The sequence below is a fragment of the Harpia harpyja genome, chromosome 9 (assembly GCF_026419915.1).
Source record: "Harpia harpyja isolate bHarHar1 chromosome 9, bHarHar1 primary haplotype, whole genome shotgun sequence".
NCBI lineage: Eukaryota > Metazoa > Chordata > Aves > Accipitriformes > Accipitridae > Harpia > Harpia harpyja.
In genome coordinates, this window is record NC_068948.1 from 34,384,299 (window position 1) to 34,408,491 (window position 24,193).

Sequence of the window (24,193 nt, forward strand, 5' to 3'; positions counted from 1 at the left end):
CATTAAATAGCTTCAATACCATAAAGTACAGACCTAACAGTAGCATGCTTCTGAAGATATTTGTGTTATAAAGAAAACCAGAAATACCTAATAGCTTTATGTTTAACGAAGATATTTAAAAATAGGTCTTGATCAACTTACTTTCCCATTCTTGATTTCTTCCCGAGCTAGCTGCACCACCCTCTTCACTTTAGATGCTATGCAAAGGTACTTGAAAAACCTCTGATGAGCTGACCAAAATTGACCCCACATAGACTTCTTCATTCGTTGTTCTGCATCAATAAGATCAGCTGCTTGTTGAAACCTCTCTCTAGCACTGACCCACTGAAGAAGAAAATGTTACTTGCTTCACATGTCACATTTCAAGGCTACACAGGTACATTGTTTAATATCCAAATAAAGCAGAAGGGAAGTTTAAAGTTACAGTACTATGGGACTGCAAAGTCAAGGAAACTCATCATACATCAAAGCTCACAAAAAAGAAAATAGCTATGGCTTAGTAAATTCAGAAGATAATTACTCTCATAATGAGAAGCAGATACATTTACATTACTACCAATGCAAACATACACACTATTTTCTAATTATCTAGTTTCTCCATTACTGTATTCAGGTTAAAGCAAAAAGCTCTGCTAATAATTAAGTACAAAGCAAGATCCTAAGAAAAGAAAAAAACAACTGCCTTTGTTTCTACAACATTGTTATACCAGTTGTTTCCAGATTAGGTAACATAAGCTTTGGACACAAGTTTAGTGATTCTTTTAAACAACATTCATAAACTGCCCCTTTACAGCTGATGTTATACACCTGTCAAAAATAAATTTTAATTATTGTAGCTATACAACATGAATACAGAGTCATGCTTAAGCACCTCTTAAGCAGGTAAAGACCCTGCTCATTTTAATCTATGTCCAAGGAGTAATTATTTTTATCTAATACAGCTGTGGTAATGTACAAGCAGAATGTGCACTCCGGAAAAAGACACCCAGCTTAGCACATGGAGGAAACACTTAAGAACAACATGAAAAAAGATAACCAGTAGGTAGATAAATGAAAACATTGAAGGGAACCACAGCTTCAGTGCTTTAGATTTGATCTGCCACATGATTAAAACTACCACCCTGCACTGTTTAACTACAAGCACCACTCCACCATACTGCTTCAATGAAGAATTGCATGCAGCCTAATGTTTTGTAGCTTATTCTCAGCTCAGTTGCCTGAAGGGGGAGGACTGGAGCACAGAAATACAACCAACAGGTGACAGCATCTTAGGGAACAATGACCAAAGTCTCTGAAGTACTGCTAGAAGGCAGTAGACCTGGCAAGATACCGGAAGATGCACCCAGAACTGCAACTTTTGACTCAGAACAAGAATTAACAGCTTTTGCCAAGTCTTAAACAGAGAAATCATTACACTAAGATGAGACAAGAAGATGCCATTCCTTCTCTCAACAGGCTATTTCAGGAGCATTCAAGTTTAAACCAAGTAACTTCAACCTCTCAGAACTCAGTAAGAAAGCAAATTTCAAAAGGCATTCTTACCAGTTTCACAGATTTATTGTACATTTTAACATACTCCTGTGAAAGCAGAACTTCATCAATTTTGAAAGTTACACCTGAAAAACTCAACTGTCTTGCTATGTACATTCCTCTCAGCTTCATATCCATAGCAACTATTTCCATGGCACCAACACCTCTAAAATAAAGGAACAAATTAAGTCAATATTAGAATTTTCAAGAGCAAGGATTTGTTAAAAAAAAACCTCAAGTGCTTTAGAAGAAAATGGCATGCTTTCAAATGCGAAGGAATATGTTTTCAAAATCATTAGTACTGTTTCGTTAAACACATCCAATCAGGGGGTCTTGAAATTTAGCCTTCACATAAAACTATACCCCTGCCTCTTAATACTTATACTTAATAATAAGTATTAAGTGTATCTCAGGTGGTATAAATACTCAAATAGTTACTTTTTGCCAAATGACCTAGCATGCATTAGGAGAACAGTACCTTACAAACTGTAATTGGATAATGAAGTTGGTCCAAATATATACAAAATCTTGCACTGCAATTTTAAACTCCACTGAAGATTTAAAATAATGAATACAAACTGTATTAAGCTATTCAGATTTGTGCTTGTATGAATTAAACTAGTAGGTAACTTAGGTTCTCTTCAACAGCAACACACTTTTAGCAACACCTTGAGAGCTCAAGTCAACTGCAAAGCTAACCTACTCACAAGCTTGGGCCTGTAATTTCATTATTGCTTATTTGATATGTACTCAGTAATGAAGTGGAGACTATACTTGCACAGTCTAGAAAAATCATGCATCATGTAGATGGTATGCAAGAAGATGCATACTAAGCCCTACTGTAGCATTCTGAAGTGTCCAAAATTTTAAGTAGGCAAAACATAATATATTAAGATGCTCACCTACCAAAGAATGTAGCAGTTGCATTTTCTACTGACCTCTCACATTTAGTTTTTTTTATAAGTTCTGAAATACAAATTACCTTGCAACAGCATACATAATTTTTCTGAACTGGGTTCTTATGCCAGAAAGAACAAGAACAAGACTTCTTGTTAAACTGCCTAAGCTGAATGCATAAACATTAGAGGACTTCTGCATATAGTGAGACATCAACTATACTGAGCATATTCAGTACATAGTGTGTTTTCATGATGAGCAACAATGTATTTTCATTTCATAACACCCACATTTTAAGAGGGCTGTTTTCCCAGCAAGCTTCTGAAGCTCTCAAAATTTTTTGTGAGGGAAACGTCCCATTTTTCACCACATAAGATAAATTAAATTTCTGCTAGATTTAGAAGCTAGAGTCAGAAAGTTCTTAGTGTGACAGGACAAGTTTGCAGAGGACTGTGAGTGAGTGAAGACAAAGGAACTGGAAAGTACAGTCAACCACAACCATATGCATTCTTGCTATAGCTATTTTAAATATTACCTTCTTTCAACAGCCTGAATAAAATCACTGAATTCCCTAAATGGAGTTCCTTCACCCCATATTCCAAGACGGTTCATATATGCCATATTTCTTGGCTCAGATGCACCTAGGAGAAGAACACATTCTGTACCACTGCCAGTAAAAACATACAGAGACATTTAACGCAAACTAAGTAGTACATACCTGTGGCACTAGCATAAACAACCCTGGCTTTCGGAAGTTTATTTTGAAGTTCCAATACAGCCAGACCTGTTTTTGTTGGTTTTGATGAACCAACAGGACACAGATTCTTAGCTTTATGACACTCATCAAATACAATCTGAACCGTGATTAAGGAAAAACTTTGTCTCACTTATTTTCAGAATGGGGAGCTAAAACAGAAGACAAGGAAATCTGCTAATTACAATAGGTGGCAGCAGTAAATTGTAAACTCAAAAAGACAGTGGTCATTTTTCACTAAAACCTTTGGGAAAAATATTTAGCTAGTAAGTATTTAAGAGCACAATTGCCAACACTTGAGTTTTTTAAAATACTGTTGATGCTAAAAAAAATTTTTTTTTAAGAATTCACTGGAAAAAAGTCAGTGTAAACTTAAGGTTCTTAAACATCATTATTTTATGTGTTCGTTATAGAAAAAGCAGAAGCTTCACTCTTGTACCAGAATTGTGTGGCAACAGTACAGTGGTAATAGATTTGGCACAAAGTTTATAAAACTTCAAGTCTAATGTCAGAGCATGCGTGCAATCAATTACTGTCATGAATAAAAAACAGTACTAAACCCACCAGCTAATAAAAATACAAGATTGTCTTTAAAGATGTAAGCTTAAATAGCAATTTGGTTATAATAAACTGAACTCCAGATAAAGGATACAACTCCATCAAAGTCTTCACCGCACCAGTGAAGAAGCTGCTTTAATCTGGTTTTGTATTTACCACCAGACTGACTTTCACCAATAAGAGAAGAATAGGTAGCAAAGATGACACCTTTCTTCACACTTCCATTATGTTTGGAAGAAATTTTCCCGTACTTGAACTGCAATAAAAAGATAAGAAGTTACAGAAATTACTCAAGAGATCCCTCCTCAACCCACCTACCATATGATTAAGGAATGCTGGTAGTCTTAAGGTTAACATGTGTACAATTTGAACCACCTGTATCCCTACATCATGATTAGGGCACAGCTGGCATATGTTAATGTAGTTAAGGGGTTATACAGGGCCTTACTTAAATATACATTTAAGGAAGACTAGATCTGAGGCCTCAAAAGATGAATAGCCACATTCTTTGACTACATGGTTAACTTCAATACAATTACAGAGTTTAGTTTCAGTGCATCCCTTGGAGCCAATAGGTCAAGTGTACTTACAGCTGCTACCATTAATGAAAATTTCTAAAGCTTTACTGTATTTTAGAAATTAAGATGTCACAAAGCAAAAATACTAACTTAAAACAGACTAAGTTCAGTGAATTCAACCAGTAATCACACTTCACAATTTATGTAAGTGGCTAATCCTGAGCAGATGCACAGCCTCCAAAAATACTGTACACATTACTGCTGCTTTAATAAAATACTGAGAAAGTCTATTATTCAAGAATTACATACAAAATGTATTACATATAAAATGTGCACTGGGAGATAGGAAAAATTTCAAATGCTACAAAGTCTAAAAGGTTTAAAGAATATTTCAACTTCTAGAAAATACTCTACTAGTAGTGTCAGTAGTGGCTTGAAGAGTAATGTTTTTAAAAAAATATCCCATGCTATGACTTAATCCTACAAGGGGCCTATTTACATGACTAACTTAAAGCACTGTGTGGTTCTTCATAAGATTAAGGCCTGTCAAACAAGACCTAAACAGCAAATTTATTGAAATTAGTACATTCTTGCTCTTAAAACAGTCAACATGCACAACTGGTCACACAAGCGTACCTAAAGTTTTGCCTCAACTGTACATAGTAAAAAGTTTCCACACCTTGTTTAATGAATGAACCAATATGTTTTTTGCTCCAATATCTCTCAAATCTCTTTCAGCATCATATTTCAGATCATTTGACACGCTAAACCTGAAGATATAAAACAAAGCATATAATCTGTAAGTTACAGCAGAATTTCAAAAAGCAGTTGCTAGAACATTTGTTGGAAGAAAGATTACACTGAATTTAAGTACTATAGTCACTACAGTGTCTGCTCTAACAAATCCTGACACTTACCAGACTGCTCTTTTTCTGCCTAACAAGTAATTTTCATAGATTATTCCAGCTATGGTCCTTCCTTTTCCTACACCAGCACCATCACCTATCAAGAATCCAGCTCTGTCTCCATTGGGCAGGAATGTTTCATGTTGCTGTAGGAGAAAGAACAAAAAACTTTGTACCCATTCTCCAGAACACATCACTGTGGATTGTCAGAAATGAGCAAACATAAGAAACATCCTATTGGATGAGACCAGTGGTCCACCCAGCCAAGCAGCCTCCTGACAGCAGGAAGAGAGGATTTTATTTCGGGAGAGCATATAAGCCTGTTTCATGTGATGCATTCTCCCCCTCCTTCCCTCAGCACCTAGAATTGCTGTAAAATTGCTGTACGTGTCTAATTCTTTTAGTGCCTACCACCAGACTGGCTGCTTTTTTTTAACCCACTGATATGCACCTCCACAGCCTTTTGTGGCAGCAAGACCCAGACATCCACTGCCTATGTAAAAAAGTATTCTTCTATCCATTTTAAACCAATCTCCTACCAGTTTCACCAAATTCTGCTTTGTTCTTGTTTTGTGGGATTCCACTGCCTTCTTGATTATGTAAACCTTCATTTCATTCCCCTTTGTTTTCCTCCTCTCCAGCCTGAGGCGTCCCAGCCTTGTTAGTCTCTTTTCATGAGGCAACTTCTTCCCTCCTTTGACCATTTTAGATGTCCTCTAACTTCACTACCTTCCTCCCTGACACGCAGAGCACAGCATGCAGAACATCTGATGTGGGCCCACTGAAGTTTAATATAGCAGCAAAATAACACCCAGTCTTGTTCTCTATACCCTTCCCAATGATGCCAAACAGCATTGGCTTTCTTAGCCTGCTGCTACTGCAGCCATTAAGTTATTTCAGAAAAATAAAAATAGTAACTAAGACGTCCTTCCTAATCTTTAAGACAGTTTGAGATCAGCATCATGGAAGTGGCATAGACAAAGCTTTCCTAGGTGTATTACCTCACGTTTATCTGAACTGAAGCTCACCTGCTGCCTTCTAATGCAACTCAAACCTTTAAGCCCTTATTATTTTATCTCCTTGTAAAACTGACATAGCTGCACTTGTCAGATGGTAGTTCTTCTTCAATTCTATGTTAGTTTTTAAGCTGTACTAATGTCTAGCATACCTGGGCTGCGTAAGTGATTGCTTCAAGTTGCAAAGCTGACAACCAGCCACTATCAATTGTTTCTTCTGATATTGATGTCTGGTACCACACATCAGGAGGAGTTACACTGGATAATGAGCTGGTTTCCACTACTGGGTCAGGATGACGTAGGCCAATTTTTACTGGTTGAAAAGGGAGGGGGAGGAAGGGAGAAGATGAAAACATAATACAGAGTTCTGTTGCTGCAGCACAGGTTGTCATATTTACCAAAACAAATTACAACTGTCCATTGCAAAGGCTGAACTCAAGAACAACTATGTTTCATTGCAAGACTACGTCAAGTGTTAAACAAACTGCATCGCATAAAAAGGAATACATTAACCTGAATTTACATAACTGCAATCTTAACTTTCTCTTCTCACCACCTTCCTCGAATTTTTATGAAATTAGATAAAATTCAGTTCATAGAAAATTAAAGCATTTGTGTACTTGACTTGTTTGAGAGAAACTGGTCGGAACCTTGCCTTTCCAAAAGGCCAGATGTAGCCTCAAGATGCCAGAATCACAAAAGCAACATTCCTCTCGCTATTTATATAACGCTGTTTTTAAGCAGTATGAGAGGAGAAAAGATTTAGAACAGACATGGTTTAATTGCTGACAGATCTCATCAGTGACAATAAAAATTAACCATTTATTTACAAACTCCATGCAAAATTTTTTGCCTTGCTTTTATGGCAGGTCAGCAATGTACCTAGGAAACAAGGTAACAGCTTTTTGTCACCTATTACAATAAAGAAGAGAAAGGAGAAAAAAGAGGAGATGGCAATTAAAGGCAGTAAAAGATTCACTTAAAAAAAAAAAAAAAGAAACAGCTCTAAAGTCAGCCGGGAACAATGCAGGAAGAATGTGCTTAGGTTAATTTCACACCAAAAGACCCAAAACTAGATTCTTAAGTGCAGCAGTGACCACTTAATACCTTTACAAAACTTCCTCTGCTGAGGCACAAAGCATCTTAACACAGGTAAAAAAAAGCCTGATCTTGGTTCACAATCATATTTCTGAAACAAGTACTGCTCAAAGATACACTAAAGAATTTCTTTTCTATTAAAAGGAATCTGCATACCTTCCAAAACTAAGCGCTATAGAAGAGAAAAATTTCCTAGGAAAACCCACCCCAAATTCAGGCCCTTTTGACTTGATTCAGATAGTAACCAATCTGTTTTTTGGTGTTAGTAACTACAGAAGTGTAAATAAAAAATTAGCTCTCAAAACATTTCAGCATTTTGACGTAACAAAACATTAGGTCGTACATTTTATTGGCATATACTCAGCGTAAGTTTCTGCATGGCCCATTTCTTCTTCATCTTCTTCCTCAGGTTCCTCCTCTTCTTTTACTGCTGGCACTTTCTAGAATACAGAAATACCTGCATTAGCCAAACAGCACATTGTTAATACTCTACATCCTGGAAATGAACACGAGAAATTAAATGAGCACAAACTTGCACTTGAGTGTTTTAACACATGTACTAGATGAACCAGTGAGCAGCTGGGAAAACTACAGACAGAAATGTAGATTTCTTATACTCTGAACAACCCTTCAAAAGACACAAAGTCAGGGAAGTTCCTCTCCTTTGCAAGGCGATTTGAGTACTCCGAACTCACATAAGCAGAACTAAAAAAGGAACACTTCTTACAGCATATTAAATCCAAACTATGACTTAAAAGAAAACTGCCTTGAAGACACAACAGCTAGTTAACAGCCAAAACCTAACTTTCAAGTACTCCCATGAAGCCTCCTGCAGTTTCACATTCATTAGGTAATTTCACAGCTTCAGGGAAAGGTTACAATAGCCACAGTTCTATCCAGTATTCTCTGAAACCTGACAGTTACCCATTTTTTACTGTGATCTTGATCAATGTAAATATATGAATATTCTTAAAGTACTTGCTAAATGACAAATCAAAAGTCTTCCACAATTACTAAGTTAATGTTTAATATAAAAAAAAGTAATCTGAAAAATCCTTCTGTATGCCAGTCACTGAGGAGCACTGTTCGTCACAAACTTCAGCCTGATTCTAGCTATCAGTGAAGATGCTGAAACTCAAGCATTTACAGCATCAGAATGTATTTTTATTACATTTAGAAAAATTGAATGATACTCAATTTACATCTTAAATCAAACTGCCCAGAAGGTCAGCCATGCTAGAGAAAGTCTTCTAGTTTCCTCATTGCTAGTTATACGAATGGGGATACTTTAAAAGAAAATGTCCTGAAACACAGAGCAAGTGATATGCTTATCAACTTTAATTGGAGCAGACCCTTCTTTGTCCACACAATGAGGTTCTGTTAAGGACAGTAATTTCTTGAAATTGTCATTTACTATATAGGTGGTCTGCTCTACACAGCTGCTAGTTTTAACCACCTAACCAAGTATTTATCTAGAGGAGAAACTAACCTTTTGAACAAACAGATGCACTCAATTCTACCACACAAAAGGCATATATGAGTAACTACTGAAACTAGTGACAGGTGGTTGGTGCCAATAAAATATACATTCATTTGGCAAATTAACCATTTGTACTACTTACCATAGTAGGTGAAAAACTTCTCATTTTAATATCATTTATCCATATTCTTGCTACCTCTTTTGTGGAAGCCTCCTTCTTCACTGCACCATTGCTTAGATCAGCTACAAAAGAAAAGCTGTGTTTTACAGGAATTCCCTCCAAACAACGACTCAAATTAACATCCTTCTCTATTAATGAGCTGGAAGAGAAGTTTAAAATGTCCAATAGCACACTGACACTTCAAGAACACAATCAATATTTTTGTCCAAATTAAAAAGTCTGAGCAAGGAGTTAAATTTTGTTACTTCTTTGACTGAAGAAACTTCCCACGCAATACCCCTGCATCTGACAGTTGTGTATTAGTTTCAATATTTAAAAAAAAATTATTTTGGACCTTCACCAAATCTACACACTGTATTTAGAAATAGTCCATCTTGCGAGCCTTTGAAGTTTAACAACAAACCAGAAAGCCCAGTGTTTCAACAGAAATGAACTTACCTGGTCTGGTGGCATTTACCACCTTAGGAGAAACTACAATTATTTCTGTAAAACAAAAAGTCAACACTTTGGACTCAATTGTTTGAAGTTTATAACACGATCCTTCAGGAGGACGATTTATTAACTTTCCTGCCCTCAGCCACATTTGGAAGCAACTGGCAATAGGGCTCAGTACAAAACTAAAAAAATTTACACAAGGATAGATGTAAAACATTGAAAGCAGCTCTCAAGGTTCTATCATGTTGACAGTCAATGCATGTAATAAATTTAGCATAATTGCCCCTAAAAAACAATTAATTGCACAAATGAAGTTTTCCTCAAAGAGGTTGCATAATTTAACTTTTCAGTATTTTCCAATCTAGAACTCTTGCTGTCTGAATTAGATGAAAAGACCACATTTCCTTCCAAGAGCTTCTCTGCCCTTGAATCTTCTACAGTATTTGTCAATTTTTTTCAAAAGCACAAAGAAAGATCCAGAAACACAAGCACACAAATAAGATTAGAAATGCAGCTCTAGAAGTTGCATGTCTCCTTGTCACTTAATACAGAAGCTACAGATTCAATTATTTTCTGCAGCTGAGCTACTACAACAGCTATTGTGTATCGATGTTACCTATTACTTACGTGCTTCTATGTGTTTTCATTTAGCAAAGGGGATAAGTTAGTCATATAAAACCTTCTCACCGTCCTCTTCCTCACTCCTTTACCCCCCACCCCAGCTTCAGTTGGAGTCTCAACTTCCAATTTTTGTCAACCACTCCATAACAGAAAGCAATGAAACAAGGAGGCACTTTCTTCTTTTTGTTTCAGTCCTAACAGACAGCTTCATTTATTGCACACTCTATCTGCATATGAAAAAACAGGTTACTTCCAACCCTGCCTCTAAAAAAAAAAAATCAGTCAATATTATTTCAGAGACAATGAAAATACAGTAATCCAGAAAAAGCCTGCAACCTTTCAGATAAAGCAGCAATAGAGATATTTTCAAACTAGTCTGATCTTAACCTCATGCTAAAACCAGAATAACTTGAAAGAATCAAATAAAACACACACACATGCAGCTTTTCCCTTATATTAAGATGACCACGTAAGCTGTCCACATATTAGAAATAACATACAAGGAAAGATTATGAAAGGAATCACAAAATGAAGATTTGGAGTGTGGTAACAAAATACTTGTGGCATTTAAGTTAACACCACATTTAAGAAGTAACACAGAAACAAACAGCAAGTTTTTAGGACTTAAGTTTTTAAACAATAGATCTGATGCCTCCCACGAAACATACAAGGACAGAGATTTTCTTTCTCAGGAGATGCTTTACAGAAACACCCTATCATAGCAGTACTAGCATTTACTACAAATCTAGTTTGGAAGATGCCAAAAAAAAAAAGAGTACTCATTTGTCATATTTCCACAGCAAGCATACAGTAGAACAGAAACTGATGTGGACTTAAGTAAGATAGCTAAATCAACTTCAGTAATGTTCATGAATTAATTCTACCAATTTGCCAGCTGCAATCTAAAATGTCATTTTCCTCATTCCTTGCAGTAAATCAAGAGCTTAAACTTTTTTTTAAAGCCTGCTATTTTGTATTACTTCACCCTGAATTCTAACACTACTAAAGTTAGAATAGAATTTATGAGGTTTTCTGGACCATCTCATTTTACTGTGATATTCTCCTAATCAATGAAAATACAAGATGTGCAAAGATCTTCACATTATATTATTTCACTATTTGTCTAAAATACTGTAATTATGAAAAAAGAAAACTCACTTGCTGCGGTTGCTACTGGTTGGGCAATATTAGGAGGTGGCTTCAATTTCATGAGTTCATTAAGACTATTATTCTTTAGCAGATCTTTCAGCTGAATCTGGTCCTTTGAAGGTGTAGTGGTCAAGGCATTGCGTACTGCTGGTGCTGCAACCGAGGGTCGAGTAGTTGTGCTGGTCTGAATGATTTTTGCTACAGTGATAGTCTGCCTCGTAGTTGTAACGGGTGTTGTTTTTGTCATCACTATTGTAGTCCCCAAAGTTGGAAGCTGATTTATTTGATTCAGCACAAAGGTTGTGGTGGATGGTGGTTGCTAACAACAAACAAACAGGGAAATTTTCAGAAGACAGTGAAAAAAAGCAGACTTATTAACGTTCATTGAGCACAGAAGTCACCAGTTTTTAAAAGACCTGTAATACGAAATGTCTTCACATAATACGCTGAAGATGCTAGAGTAATTATCTTGTACAACACCCTGAGCAAGAAGTGCCTGACTATCACTATATTGCCATACGTACTACTACAGGTACAGGAACCCTGAGCTGAAGAGAATTTCCAATATATAAACTAGCTGCACCATTGCCAGAGTAAATAGGTTGGATTACTTAAAGTATATGTGCAGCCTTTCAGACATGCTGCACTGCATTGACCTTCCTGCAGGTCTGCTTTTTATATTCTTATTTCAGGTGCAACCACCAGACTATGGTGCTGATAATTATCTGCAGCTAGAAAAGGTAGTACACAGTTCAGATATAGGAGACAAGTTTACACAACCTCCCTATCCCCAGTATTTGCATGCAGGGGAAGTAAAAGGCACATGGGACACCTTAAAACGTTTTTCTGCATACTGCTTTGTCCTCTTTTGTGCTCCTTGTCATAGAAATTGTTATCAACCCACAGGTACGCTAAGCTTTCACAGTCTCAGTACAAGTAGAACTGAGACAATGGCCAACTGGCATTTTACAGTCCCACCTCTTTTGTTACATTTTACTAATAAACTGTATTGGGTTTATGTGGCAAGGTTTTGGTAGCAGGGAAGCTACAGGGGTGGCTTCTGCGAGAAGATGACAGAAACCTCCCCCACATCCTATACAGCCAGTTCCACCAAGCTACAAGACAGGCCCACCACTGTCCAAAGCTCAGCCAATCAGCAATGTTGGTACTGCCTCTGTAATAACCTATTTAAGAAGGGGTAAAAACTGCTGTGCAATCAGCAACTGGCAAAGACAAGTGAGAATGTGTGAGAAAAACAACTATTCAGACACCAAGGTCATTGAAGGATGGGGAGGAGGTGCTCCAGGCACCAGAGCAAAGACTCCTCTGCAGCCTGTGGTGAAGCAGGCTGTCCCCCTGCAGCCCACGGAGGTCCACGGTGGAGCAGATATCCACCTGCAGCCCGTGGAGGACCCCACATCAGAGCAGGTGGATGCCCAAAGGAGGCTGTGACCCCGTGGGAAGCCCACGCTGGAGTAGGCTCCTGGCAGGACCTGTGGCCCTGTGGAGAGAGGAGCCCACGCTGGAGCAGTCTGTTCCTGAAGGACTGCACCCTGTGGAAAGGACCCATGCTGGAGCAGTTCGTGAAGAACTGGAGCCCGTAGGAAGGACCCAGGTTGGAAAAGTTTGTGAAGGAGCTGCTGGAGCAGGGGAAGAACGTGAGGAGGAAGGAGCAGCAGAAGCAACGTGTGATGATGCTTGGAGTGAAGTTGAGCCCAGGAAGCAGGGAGGGGTGGAGGGGGTGTTTTTAGATTTGTTCTTATTTCTCATTATCCTACTCCTTGTTAACTGGCAATAAATTAAACTAATTTCCCCCAGTTGAGTCTGTTTTGCCATGACAGTAATTGCTGATCTCCCTGTCCTTATCTCAACCCACAACCCTTTCGTCCTATTTTTTGTTCTCCCCGTATTCAGTTGAGGAGGGGGAGTGACAGAGTGGCTTAGTGGGCACCTGGTGTCCAGCCAGGATTAACCCACCACACGTACACATTCAAAATCCTGAAGTACCAGTTCTTACCCGAACATTTAATAAGGTTGGAGTTGATACAGTCTCTGGCTCTTGTTTCACAGCAGCTGTGGCCTCTGTCTCCAAGCCTAGTTCTAATGCACTAAGTGGCACTGACTGCAGAGGAAAGAAAGTAAGCATCAGGAAACACTCCGGAAAAAACCTTAAGACTAAATATCTGCCCATAAAATGGAAGTTAATGGGGAAGTCCTTAACTGTGCTCATTAACAAAGGTTTCACTGAAAATAAAGATCAAATGGTTGATTTCACATTCAAAGACATTAACTAACAAGGTGTTGTATGCTTAACTGTGGTGAAAATGTAATTAGTTTCATGATGTCACTGTTCAACATACTACTGTTCCCAGTCTATGTCTGACATTATGTTCTTGCAGAATGAATGCTGTCATGGAGTTTAAACACCAATTATATTACACTTTTTGCACATTTTATAGGAGAGCAGCTAGACTCCAGTGATATTAGAGTTCTCTCTGTCGATATATGACAGCACACCCCCATTTAATGTCCAGAAGTTAAGTATATTTATGTTTATACTGAGCTCAATGGTGTATTTTAAATTGCTTTTTTGTATAAAAGTTAAAAATTAATTAGCAAGTTGTTTTCTAATCTCAGTACCACAAAGCAAGAAATTTATGAAAACTCCACATTCTTTAACCATTTGCTATGGACGCCACACCCCCCTCCACAATACATCAAGTACAAGCTCTTATGTCCTCTAGCGAACAGCTAAGTTCTTGTTTTAACCTGCTGAACAGCTGGAGTTGGTGCTGGATTTGCAAGAACCACGTCCGGAGAGTCAATATCAAATAGATCATTTGGACTGATGCCACTCTCACTCAAAGCAGCAAGCAACAGATCTTGTCCTGGCTCCACCATCTCTAAAAAGTTAAAACCATAAATACAAGTTACTTTTAGTTTTGATTTATTTTGTGCACACACGGACACACACACTTAAAGTTCTCTTTCCTAGATTTAAGGGCACATGTGATGCAGTCTCTTGTATACAGAGTTTCACTTTCTAGATTTGCTCTGGCTCTTTTGTTCATTTGGAGATTTCTCCTCTATTTTGTTTTTTAAAATCTTTTCAAAATACTCACCACACGTAGAAGCGGAAAGAATGAAATAGTTTACTACACGAAAGAAAAAAAAAAGATGCCTTTTCTAGTCTTCATTGCACTACATTTTTAAGCATTACAAGAAATACCAAGAGGCAGAAATGGTGAGACTGTATTATGCTAATGATACATCTTTGTCAGTGAAGCACACTGCATGAGGGAAGCACAATTAAAACTCATTTAATTTATCTTGTAACAACAAGTTAGGGATAAAAAGCTTATAAGGAAAGCTTTTATTTCTTGCTTGCCATTACATTAGGTAGTAATTCATTCACTGGAGAAATTTTGTTTTGCATAGTGGAAAGAACAAATGTTCCACTATTATAGTATGTTAACGACATATTAAATAGGACACTAACATCAAGTCACAGACTCCTTTGTGTAGGACAAGCAAAATTAATTTCAATAAGCTATTCTAGACAGTGTAAAAACTTACTAAAAAAGCCAAATACTTTGTTTTAAGATGAAGAGTGAAGATAGTGTGTTTTGCTTCCTTAAGAAGGAAGCCCATTTGCCCTAGTACTAAGACAAAAATTAAATGAGTCCATATAACTTGAGCTGTTCCTTACATATTCTAAGATACACCTCAAGCAGAGATTCATTTCACTTATTCTCCACACCCCCTGCAACACCCACTGGTAACAAAACATCAAAAACTAACAAAGCTGAACACCTACTCTAAAGCAGACAAGAGGACAAAAATATTTATTGGCTTTTTAGATACACTCATTCACAGACTCCGAGACAGCATTCACTTGCTTATCCTTCTCTACATGCACAGCTAAGCCACATCCAGCTGGTTGGTCACATACATTACTTAGCACATTTGGCAGAACAGGTAATTCTTGTAATAAGTTAAGCCTCAGGCACTTAATTCTTATTCTTTCTAGTTTTAGTCTGTCCAATAGTAGGGAGAAACCTTCTTTTAGAGGACTAATACTGTGATGGTGGCACCACAATTAAGAAGTGGAGGTAAGGTACTGGGACAAGAGGAAGATATACTTTGAAGCATCAAAGACTGTACTACCTAAAAGAATACCAAAGCAACAAACAATAATTGGTGGGACTGCTACTGACCACACACAATCCCATTAAACACCACTTGCTGTGTCAGAAATAATTTTTTTTTTTTCTAAAGGCATTTGAGGTGATCAGACAGGTTGGCAGAATGGCCTGGTTTGTAGTTATCAGGTACAGAAGATAAAGAAATATTAAGACATCTAACAGATTTAATTAACATGGCAGCTCCTTCAAAGGGTGTCACCTCCCACTAGTCTCTCTCCTAGAACCTTGAATGGGTCAAGAAAAATGAGTAAGAACAGACCGTTAACTTTACCTTTCAGAAGGAGTAAGCCTCCTGTCTCAAAAAAGGGGACTACACACATATATTAATTGGGTAGGATAAAACCTTAATTTTCAGACTAAAATACTAACAGTAATCACAATATCTAAGTTTACAAGCTTACCACATTGTTTAGTAATTAGAAACAGGTGAGAAGAGAAAGATTAAGTCTTACATGAAGTTTTAGCTTATCAGTACTTTTGGTGTTAGGAACTTCAGAGCAGCCACTGAAGGTGAATTTCTCTACGGAAGGGGAACTAACACTGGATACCCCATCAAACTAGCAGCTCTGAAACACTTTACAATCATAACTTCACAGAATCAATTTGGGAAAGAGGCAGGAGCACTCTTCCACATAGTGCAACGCCTTTGCTCAACATGGTCAAATAAACAAAAATGTCTAAATGTGCAAAGGAAAAAATATCAGTTATGTCATTATTTAGTCTGCATGTAGTTTTGATCACGCCATCTCTAAAAGAAGGTATGACTAAAACTTGGTTGAGAGATAAGTGGCTACACTGAATAGAGGCATGGGAAGTCAGATGCTTGGGGCTGTTTACTTAAAAGAGAACTAGGACAAAAAAATTACTCAAGATAACTTCTAGTCTACTCTTGCAATATACAAAGGAAAGGCCTTTCTATGAAGTTGAGACTCAAAGCAAAACCAAGGCTAGAAAAAACCACGCCACCAGCACCACACAAAAACACATCTTCCCCAACCATCCTCAAATGGTGCCACAACCTATCAAGACTGTTTCAAGTCAAGTTTAACATATTCATGATGACACTGAACTCTACGTTTTTAACTTTTAAAAACGTGATGGCTCAGATACCTTAAGACAGTTTCACCAAGTTCAGAAAAAAACATTCATAGCAGTAATACTTTAACTGCTTACTTCAAAGTTTTCACTAGATGACTAGTGATATAAACTAGTATAGCAATTCCTACAATTCCAGAATAAGTATCTTCAGTTTAGAAGCATCCCTTTCTCAGCAGGGCTGTTTTCACATAAGAAATCCCCCCAGCTGCATCTCTCTCATGCTAACCCCAATTTTAACAGTCTTAAAAATCAGCAGTTGCTAACAATCCAGCAAAAAGCTAAGTAAAACAGCAATTGTTTATTTGTCTGTCAGACAGTTTGGACAATGAAAGTTTGACTAGTTTCACTTATTTTGTTTCTGTACACTAGGAACAAAGCTGCATTGTTTGAAACTGGAACAAAAGGAATTCTGAACTTCTAGAATTTTTACATTAAAAGTCACTGAATACTTAGCACCAATTTTAGGCTTTGTGAAACTTCCAAGCACCATTGCTGCCCGCCCCCCCCCCCCTTTAATTTAGTAAGGAAATTAAGCGAGGGAAAAAAAAAAAATACAGGAGAAGCTGCACTGTGATAGTTCAGTTTATTTTTGTGACATATGCTAGCCAAGCCTAAAACATTATCAAGCTGAAACAGCTCCATAATCTTACAAGGTAGGAGGCTCCTTAGTTAACATAAGCGAAAGCAACTTTATCAAGCTCTGCAGTTCAGCTTTGGCAATACTATATAAGGACCTGTTTGCCACATCTTAAAAATCTCCAAAAGAAAATACTTATTAAAAAAATATTAATATTACAAGCTGTTCCCTGAGCATTTCACCAGCCGAAGAACTGTTCTGAGCATGCAGAATCTTGCAGATAAGGTTGTCTATGTTTAGTCAGGCTGTCCAATGTCACTAAGCAAGAATGAACCTGTTAGATAAGACTAAGTAAATTTATTTATAAAATTTCAACAGTTGTAGCATCTCAATTATTTTCCTTGCATTAAGAAAAAAAATATAAACTGCTGCCATCTCAAGAAGGGCTATGAAAACACACCAAACATTTTTGTAAGGTGCTCTTCTACTGAAGAATATAGCTTAAAACTTTGATTAAAAGACAGTTTTGCTACCACTGCACATTATGTAAATAATTTTCAACTTAAAGATACAAAACCAGAATGCCATGTTTAATATTATGTCATGTATCCATGCCAACCTGGCTCTCTCCCTCCCTCCATTTTAGCTTTGGTAAAAAGAAGCAAAACAAAACAAAAAAAGAGCGCGATTCTAAAACACATGTCAAGCAACCTGCTCTCCATTTCCCCTAAGAAAAATAATGGTAGAGTCCTAAGCAATGAAAGGGCTTTTGATTTTTAGGTCTGAGAGTTACATTTCGTAACACTGTATACCCAAAGTACTTATTTAAAAATCATAATGAACTACAGTATCACAACTTAGCCCATCACAAACAACTAGGCACAGCGATTTCCAAACCCTTCAGACAACTGGCCTCTGTGGCATACCCCACCTGCAAACTTCAGTTTTAATGCTTGGCCTGGGACACTAATGTAGTTAAGCAACTCTTGTTCTCCTTTTATTGGAAGGTTTTTTCCCATTGGCTTTCTGAGGTATACACGTCACTTGAACTATACTGGAAGCCATTTAAAATATCACACAAATTCTGAAGTTGTAAGGACAGATATAATCGCCAAATTCTCTAGCTGTGTAAACTGTGACTATTATCAACCTAAAAATTTCACATCTCCATTTGCAGCCTCTCACAACAGAGGTATAAGGGCTGCTAACCCCCAATCCCACACAAGAGGATTCTCCAGATATCCAGATGGGTTCTGCTCATCTCACAGCCTTTGGCTCCAGAAGGCAACCTGGGTAACAACAAAAAAGAAAAAAAAAACAACCAATCCAATCCCTTCTGGTCCTTTCTAAATCACCATCCAATTGAAGAGTAAAATGCTAATTACTGAACTCGCCTATCCTTACATGCTTTAACCTCGAGACTAGTAGTTAACATTGCATTTAAACGTACAAAGTAAACTTTTGACTTTTGTGAACACGATTCCAATCCTCTAAAAAACATAGAAGTTTTTCAAATGCTGGTTACCTCTAAAGTCAAAGCTTCTAAGGACACGAGGTACAGTTCAGCTCTCTTATGACTGTTTTATGAAATTTACAGTAGCCATGGTACACTGTTTGAAAACATGAAATTCAGAAGTTTTTAAAGTGTTAGGAGACTAAACAATGCAATGATTTGGCATGAAGTCAGCTTTCAGACTAAAGGGTTGGAAATGATAAAAACTTCTACTACTGGCTAAATTAAGTAGTAAAAACCCAGAAGAGATAAAAAGCAATATCTGTGCACTAGAACCCTTCCTTAGTTTTGGCCTGGGAGTCAGTTCTAGGAGCATCTCAAGGCACAAGAAATGCATTAACCATATCTGCTACCTACTTCAATAGCTTTTAGAGTAGCTATCAGCCAGTTTTAACACCAAAGAACTTGTCTAGACAAGACGACAAACTCCCCACATTTTATTTTTAAAGACTAAGGTTGCATTCAAATACAACTTATCATGCCGGTACAGAAGATATAGAAAAACAATCCAAATGTCATGCTGTTACACAACTTCTGCCATAGTAAATTATTTGGTTTACATCATCAGCTATAGTTTTTTCAGTTGGGGGGGAAGCTTGCAAAACATTCACGTATGTGTTTAAATCATTTTAATCTAGACACAACCTATGTACTCTAAAGCCAAACAGTCTGTCACTGAGTTAATTAACTCCAGAGCAAGTAAAAAAAAAGAAATTATTAGCATGAACAAACGACACAATCTAAAGTTACTTAATACATCAATTCAACCTTTTTTTTTTTTTTAAGCATTTAAACAATTCACCTCACGTTTAACAGGTATCAAACATCTAAAACCAGCCTACGAGTACCTGGAAGAAAGTACAAGAGTTCTAATTTATACCCTCAACCACAGTGTGAAACCTGGTCAGCTAAAAATAACAATGAAACAACTAACAAAAAAAAAAAAAAAGAAGAAAAACCCACAAGGCCTCTTCCCCTTCAGACCATAAGGGCATTTTTACGTTAAACAATTACTCACCCTAGCAACCTCTGTTTGAGGTGCGCTCGTTAAGAGTCCCTGGACTTTGAGGCCGGGTCTGTCGCTGCGGCGTTCAGCCCCACCGCTCGCTCCCCGGCAGAGCTGCGGGGCCCCCGGAGGGCTCGGCCGGGCGGGCCGGCCCCGCGGGAGGAGGCGGCGGCAGCGGCGGGAGGGTCCCCGGCTCCCAGCCTCGCCACCGTCCCCACCGACACGTGTTCCCGACATAAACTTCCGGGTTGGGCTAGAATTGGCTGCGTAATTGTGTCCCGTGCACGACTTTTTGTTTTCAGACCTTCATCTCTTTAAAGATCCCTTTAATAGCACTAGGATCCCGGAGAAGGGCGAAGGGCTGCGTCTCACGGCAGCCTTTAGAGCCACTCAAGCACCATAAATCACCCCCCCACCCCCCCCGCCTCGTTTCACCGGAGCGGCTCCATTTCAAACCTTAACAATTAACCCAGCCGCGGAAGGACCGCACAAAGGCGGGCGGCGCGGAGCCGGCTGGCAAACACGGCGGTCCCGGTGCCATTTTACCCGAGCAGGACGGATGGCGGGAGGGGGGACGGAAGGGAGGCCAGCCCCGCCGCCGCCAGCCCCCACCCCCGCCAACCGCTACCGAAATAGCCCCGCCGGGCGATCCCCCGGAGAGCCAGGGGGCTTCGCCGCCCTCCCAGGCGGTCCCTCCGCCCCTACACGCCCTCCGGTACAAAGTTTGCCCGACTCCCGAGGAAGCGGCGGCTCCGCCGAGACAGCGGCACCCTCCCCCGCACGCCGCGCCGCCCCTGGCCCGCCGGGGACCCCCGGCGGGGGCGGCCGCGGGGCCCGCCCCAGGCTGAGGAACCGAACGAGACGCGGAGCTTGCTGCCGGCACGGCGGCCTCCCTCCCGGATAAATCCCCCCCCCCCCTCCTCCGCCGCCGCGGCGGGCCCCACCGCACAGTGCGCGGCGGCGGGGGACCGAGGGGAGGGGACCCCCCGGGGGCGCCGCGGCAGCCCCGCCGCGCAGGGAGCGCCCCGAGACGGCCGAGCAGGCCCACCGCCAGGCGGAAGGGCAGAGCGGGACTCACTCTCTCTCGCTCTCGGTCCTCCCGCGGCCGGTCCTGGAAGTCTCCGCCGCTGGCCCCGCCGCCCGCCGCTTTCTAACTCACCGCCGCCATCTTTGCCCTCCCTCCCCTCTCACAGGGGAGGGGGAGGGGAGGGGGGCTGGGGCCGCCTGCCGCGCCGCACCACGTGACCGCCGCCGCACCTCCCCCCCCGCCCGACGCGGCGCACCCTCCCCACGTGACACCAGCCGCCGCCCGCCGCTGGAGCGCGCTTCGCGCCACGTGACCCATCCCTCCCTCCCCCCTAACCTCCCTCATCACGTGGCCGGCTGCCGCCGCGGCGGTCTCCCGCCCATCCCCCACCCCCCCCGCCGCCGCTGCCGGGCTTTGGCGCGCGCTCCCCGCGCTCCCCCGTCACGTGACATGCCGCTCCTCGTTTTTCCCTGCCCCATCAACGGAAAAGGCAGGAAGCTCCCCCACCCCCCCCAAAAAAACCCAAAACAAAACCACAAAACCCGGCGTATCCACCGTCCTCAAAGAACGACGTTCGCGCGGGCGGACCCAGCCCTAGGGCGGCGGCCAGAGTCGAGACTGACGATCTGGGCCCGGTTCCCGGTGGGTGGGGGAGGGGAAGGCGGAGGCGAACGGCTGCAAGCGGTCACGTGATCCCGGCTCCTCCAAGATGGCGGCTGCCGCGAGGACGTGATAGGCAAGCGCTCTCGCGACACCCGGCTCTTCTCGAGGCATCATGGGGGGAGGAAGGGGGGGACCTGAGGCGGGACGCTGCGGCGATGACGCGCAGCGCGGGCAGTGCGCAGGCGCATCTCGTGTCCGCGCGGTGGAGGCCGCGCTCGCGCGCATGCGCGTTGTGCATCCGCCTCAGGCGGTGCGCGAGGCGTTGGCGGCGGTCGGGAGCTGAGCTGAGCTGAGCGGGCGGGCTGGGCGCGGTGCTCGGCCTCCTGGGGCTGCCGGCCTGAGGAGAAGTGAGGCTGTCTCGGTCTCTCCCCGCCCCTGTTGCCGCTGGTGAACGCGTCTCCCTTCAGGCGGCCCTTCGGTTCCATCCCGCCGCGGTTGGCACTGGTGTTCCTGTGGAGCCGGGCCTGGGCGCCTCCGAGTCAGGGCACGCTCAGGCTGCTTTGTAGGGCTCTGAGTACTCTGGTGGGGTCGGTGCCGCCCCGTCTTGAGGATATATACAGTCCCCCCTTCGCTGTACCCTCATAGTCCCACACCTCCGGTGTTTCGGTCCCTCATAGGAGCTTCCCGGACTGCCCTAAGAGAATGAGGGGTGACAGCGGTGCTGTGCAGAGGGCCTTCCCTGCTGACCAGCCTGGAAAGGCCCCACCCGTGGGGATGTGCTGGCACATGAGTTTTCCCCTGCAAGTATTTTACAAGCTGCTAATGCGAATTTTTTTGCTGCAAAGAGCTAACTATGCTTGAAAACCTGATGACTACTTCAGCTGGTTTCACATTTGGAGAGATCTTTTTAGCACTTGAGGCCCTCAGACTGACAGATGCTGGCTAAAAAAGACAGTCTTCCATTAAAACATTTTCCCAGTTGTGTAAGAATATGAAGAATTTTAAGAGCTTTAACATAAAATTGAAGCTGACATTTAAGTGTGGACAGTCATGAAATCTGCTAAAATGTTCAGTACTGGTCATTCAATTTTATATAAGTTTGCTTATTTTATTGGTAAGACAAACTTAACGAGGATTAAAATAACCAGTAAAGGATTAGACAGATTTAGGCTAAGCTATTTAAAGACAAAGCAATGTTAATTAAACTGACTTAAGTAATTCAGATTAATCGGCGATGGCTCAGACACTAAACGGAGAAAGAGAAAAAGACAACAGAAGTCCAGCCAGAGATGAGAAGAACAATTTCAATGGCAGCTCATACCTTGATTATTGCCCTCTACACACTTCAAATAAAGGCACGATGAAGTACAGTTCACATGGGGTGTATCTAACATTAAAGGCATCTAAGCAGCTCCCTACAAACGGGCGAGAAAGTGACGTTTTTGATGTCTTGAGTTGAAAAGATAGTTATCCGTCAGGCCTGCGAGCAGAGTTTATGATCATCCTCGACTGGGAGAGGTGAGTAATCCCACTGATGGCAATGATGCTTCCTATTGGCATGAAATTAGCACGGGCAGAATTATCTGCAGGACGCTGTTTCCGTAGGATTTTGCTCGTAATTTAAGGATCTCACTGAATGTCCTTTTTGGTCAGAGATGATCTTTTTTATCATTAGTAGATGCTATTCTGAAAGTAATTGTATTTTATAATCTATGAAAGGTAGTTAGCACCTACTGGCATTTTACTATATGACTTTATAAAATAATGTTGCTTAATGTATCACTCAAGAGTTACCCTTAGGGCATTGTTTTTACTTGCTTTCTAACGGAGAGGTACAGTGGCTGAAACACAAATTGTCGGGATTTCATTTTGTGAATAAGTAATTTGTGTGAATGTTGTGATATTTATTTGATTGCAAATATGACAGATGCTGTGTGAGAACTACAGCCAGAGCTTGCTCTTAGGTGGAAATATTTCACAAGCATCTTGTTGGTATATTTGAAAGCGATTGAACTTTTGAATTCAAAGGTAACCAGTCCTAAAAAAATAAGATTTTTTTTTTTTTTACACTGGGTAAAGTGTTAATTTAGACTGAAGGTATTTACTCTGAAGATTTTCTTTCCTTTCTGAGCAAATCCAACTCATTTAATTGCTCATTTAATTTTTCATCCCTTCCCCCACAGAACAGTTTCACGTTGCCGCATTACACGTAGCGCTCTCAGGAGCTGCCCTTACAGCATACTACGGGAGATAATATTTAGGTCACTGGGTTTTAAAGCTGGTGCTGGCGGGAGTCGTGCTGCTCCCTCTGGACTACGGGAGTCGGCCGGCACTTTCTCATCAGCTGTGTATCCTGAAACACGGTGAGGGGCGGTTGCAGACAGACGCGTCCTCTTCTGGGCTATAGCCTTACGTGCGGTAACCTTTTAACTTCCCCTCGGTACTGGCTTTTTGGCCGTAACTCCCTGAGGAGAGCTCGGGGGGGTAAAATCAGCCTATTTTGTTAATTCGTAGCGTGATCCCACCGTGCTGAGAGCAGAGGCCAGTTAGAGATGACGTTGTTTTCTTTGTTGCTTTGGGGAAGATGATTACTTAGCTTGCTTTGCCCTCTAGTGGCGGCCCACACAGCTTCAATGCAAACTCTGTTGCTTTGTTTAATATACATATATAAAATGAATATTAAAAATATCCAACCCCCAAAAGCTGAGCAAAACCACAGTAAAGGTGTTTCCAGAGCTTTCCCAAGACATTAGGAACAGGGTTCCTCGCTTACCACAAGGAGGAAATCATCTTTAGTGATTTATGAAGAATTTTTTCCAGTCACATCCCAGCTGTATGAAAAGAACAGTGTGAATTGGGGTGGAAAAATCAGACCCGTGTCTGCCAAGGACTCCGGTGCTCTTCTGGAGAGCTTGGTGTACCTGCCTTAACAGAGAAGTTCATCAACATGGTGCCCAGCTGACATCGGCTGGCTGCAGCCTCGTGTCCGATGGAGTTTACAGGAAAACACCTAGTGCATTTT

General features: G+C 41.0%; 1 protein-coding gene across 3 annotated transcripts in view; it reads right to left on the reverse strand.

The window, feature by feature from the left end:
• Nucleotides 1-20,782, reverse strand: part of SBNO1 (strawberry notch homolog 1) — a 34,745-nt gene extending 13,963 nt beyond the window's left edge. Inside the window, exons 1-15 of one of the 3 annotated variants that reach the window (XM_052795328.1) lie at nucleotides 19,554-19,915; nucleotides 18,232-18,311; nucleotides 13,912-14,045; nucleotides 13,160-13,264; nucleotides 11,152-11,461; nucleotides 8,899-8,999; nucleotides 7,620-7,716; nucleotides 6,331-6,491; nucleotides 5,175-5,308; nucleotides 4,937-5,027; nucleotides 3,834-3,995; nucleotides 3,146-3,281; nucleotides 2,963-3,068; nucleotides 1,543-1,696; nucleotides 142-324 (exon numbers count right to left, since the gene is read on the reverse strand). In XM_052795328.1, coding sequence (XP_052651288.1) covers nucleotides 142-324; nucleotides 1,543-1,696; nucleotides 2,963-3,068; nucleotides 3,146-3,281; nucleotides 3,834-3,995; nucleotides 4,937-5,027; nucleotides 5,175-5,308; nucleotides 6,331-6,491; nucleotides 7,620-7,716; nucleotides 8,899-8,999; nucleotides 11,152-11,461; nucleotides 13,160-13,264; nucleotides 13,912-14,045; nucleotides 18,232-18,283 — 1,926 coding nt within the window. In that variant the 5' untranslated portion in view covers nucleotides 18,284-18,311; nucleotides 19,554-19,915. Of the gene's footprint in view, nucleotides 1-141; nucleotides 325-1,542; nucleotides 1,697-2,962; nucleotides 3,069-3,145; nucleotides 3,282-3,833; nucleotides 3,996-4,936; nucleotides 5,028-5,174; nucleotides 5,309-6,330; nucleotides 6,492-7,619; nucleotides 7,717-8,898; nucleotides 9,000-11,151; nucleotides 11,462-13,159; nucleotides 13,265-13,911; nucleotides 14,046-18,231; nucleotides 18,312-19,553; nucleotides 19,916-20,619 lie in introns of those variants that run through there. The other 2 variants (XM_052795329.1, XM_052795330.1) reach the window with 2 other exon arrangements.
• Nucleotides 20,783-24,193: the final 3,411 nt, after the last annotated feature.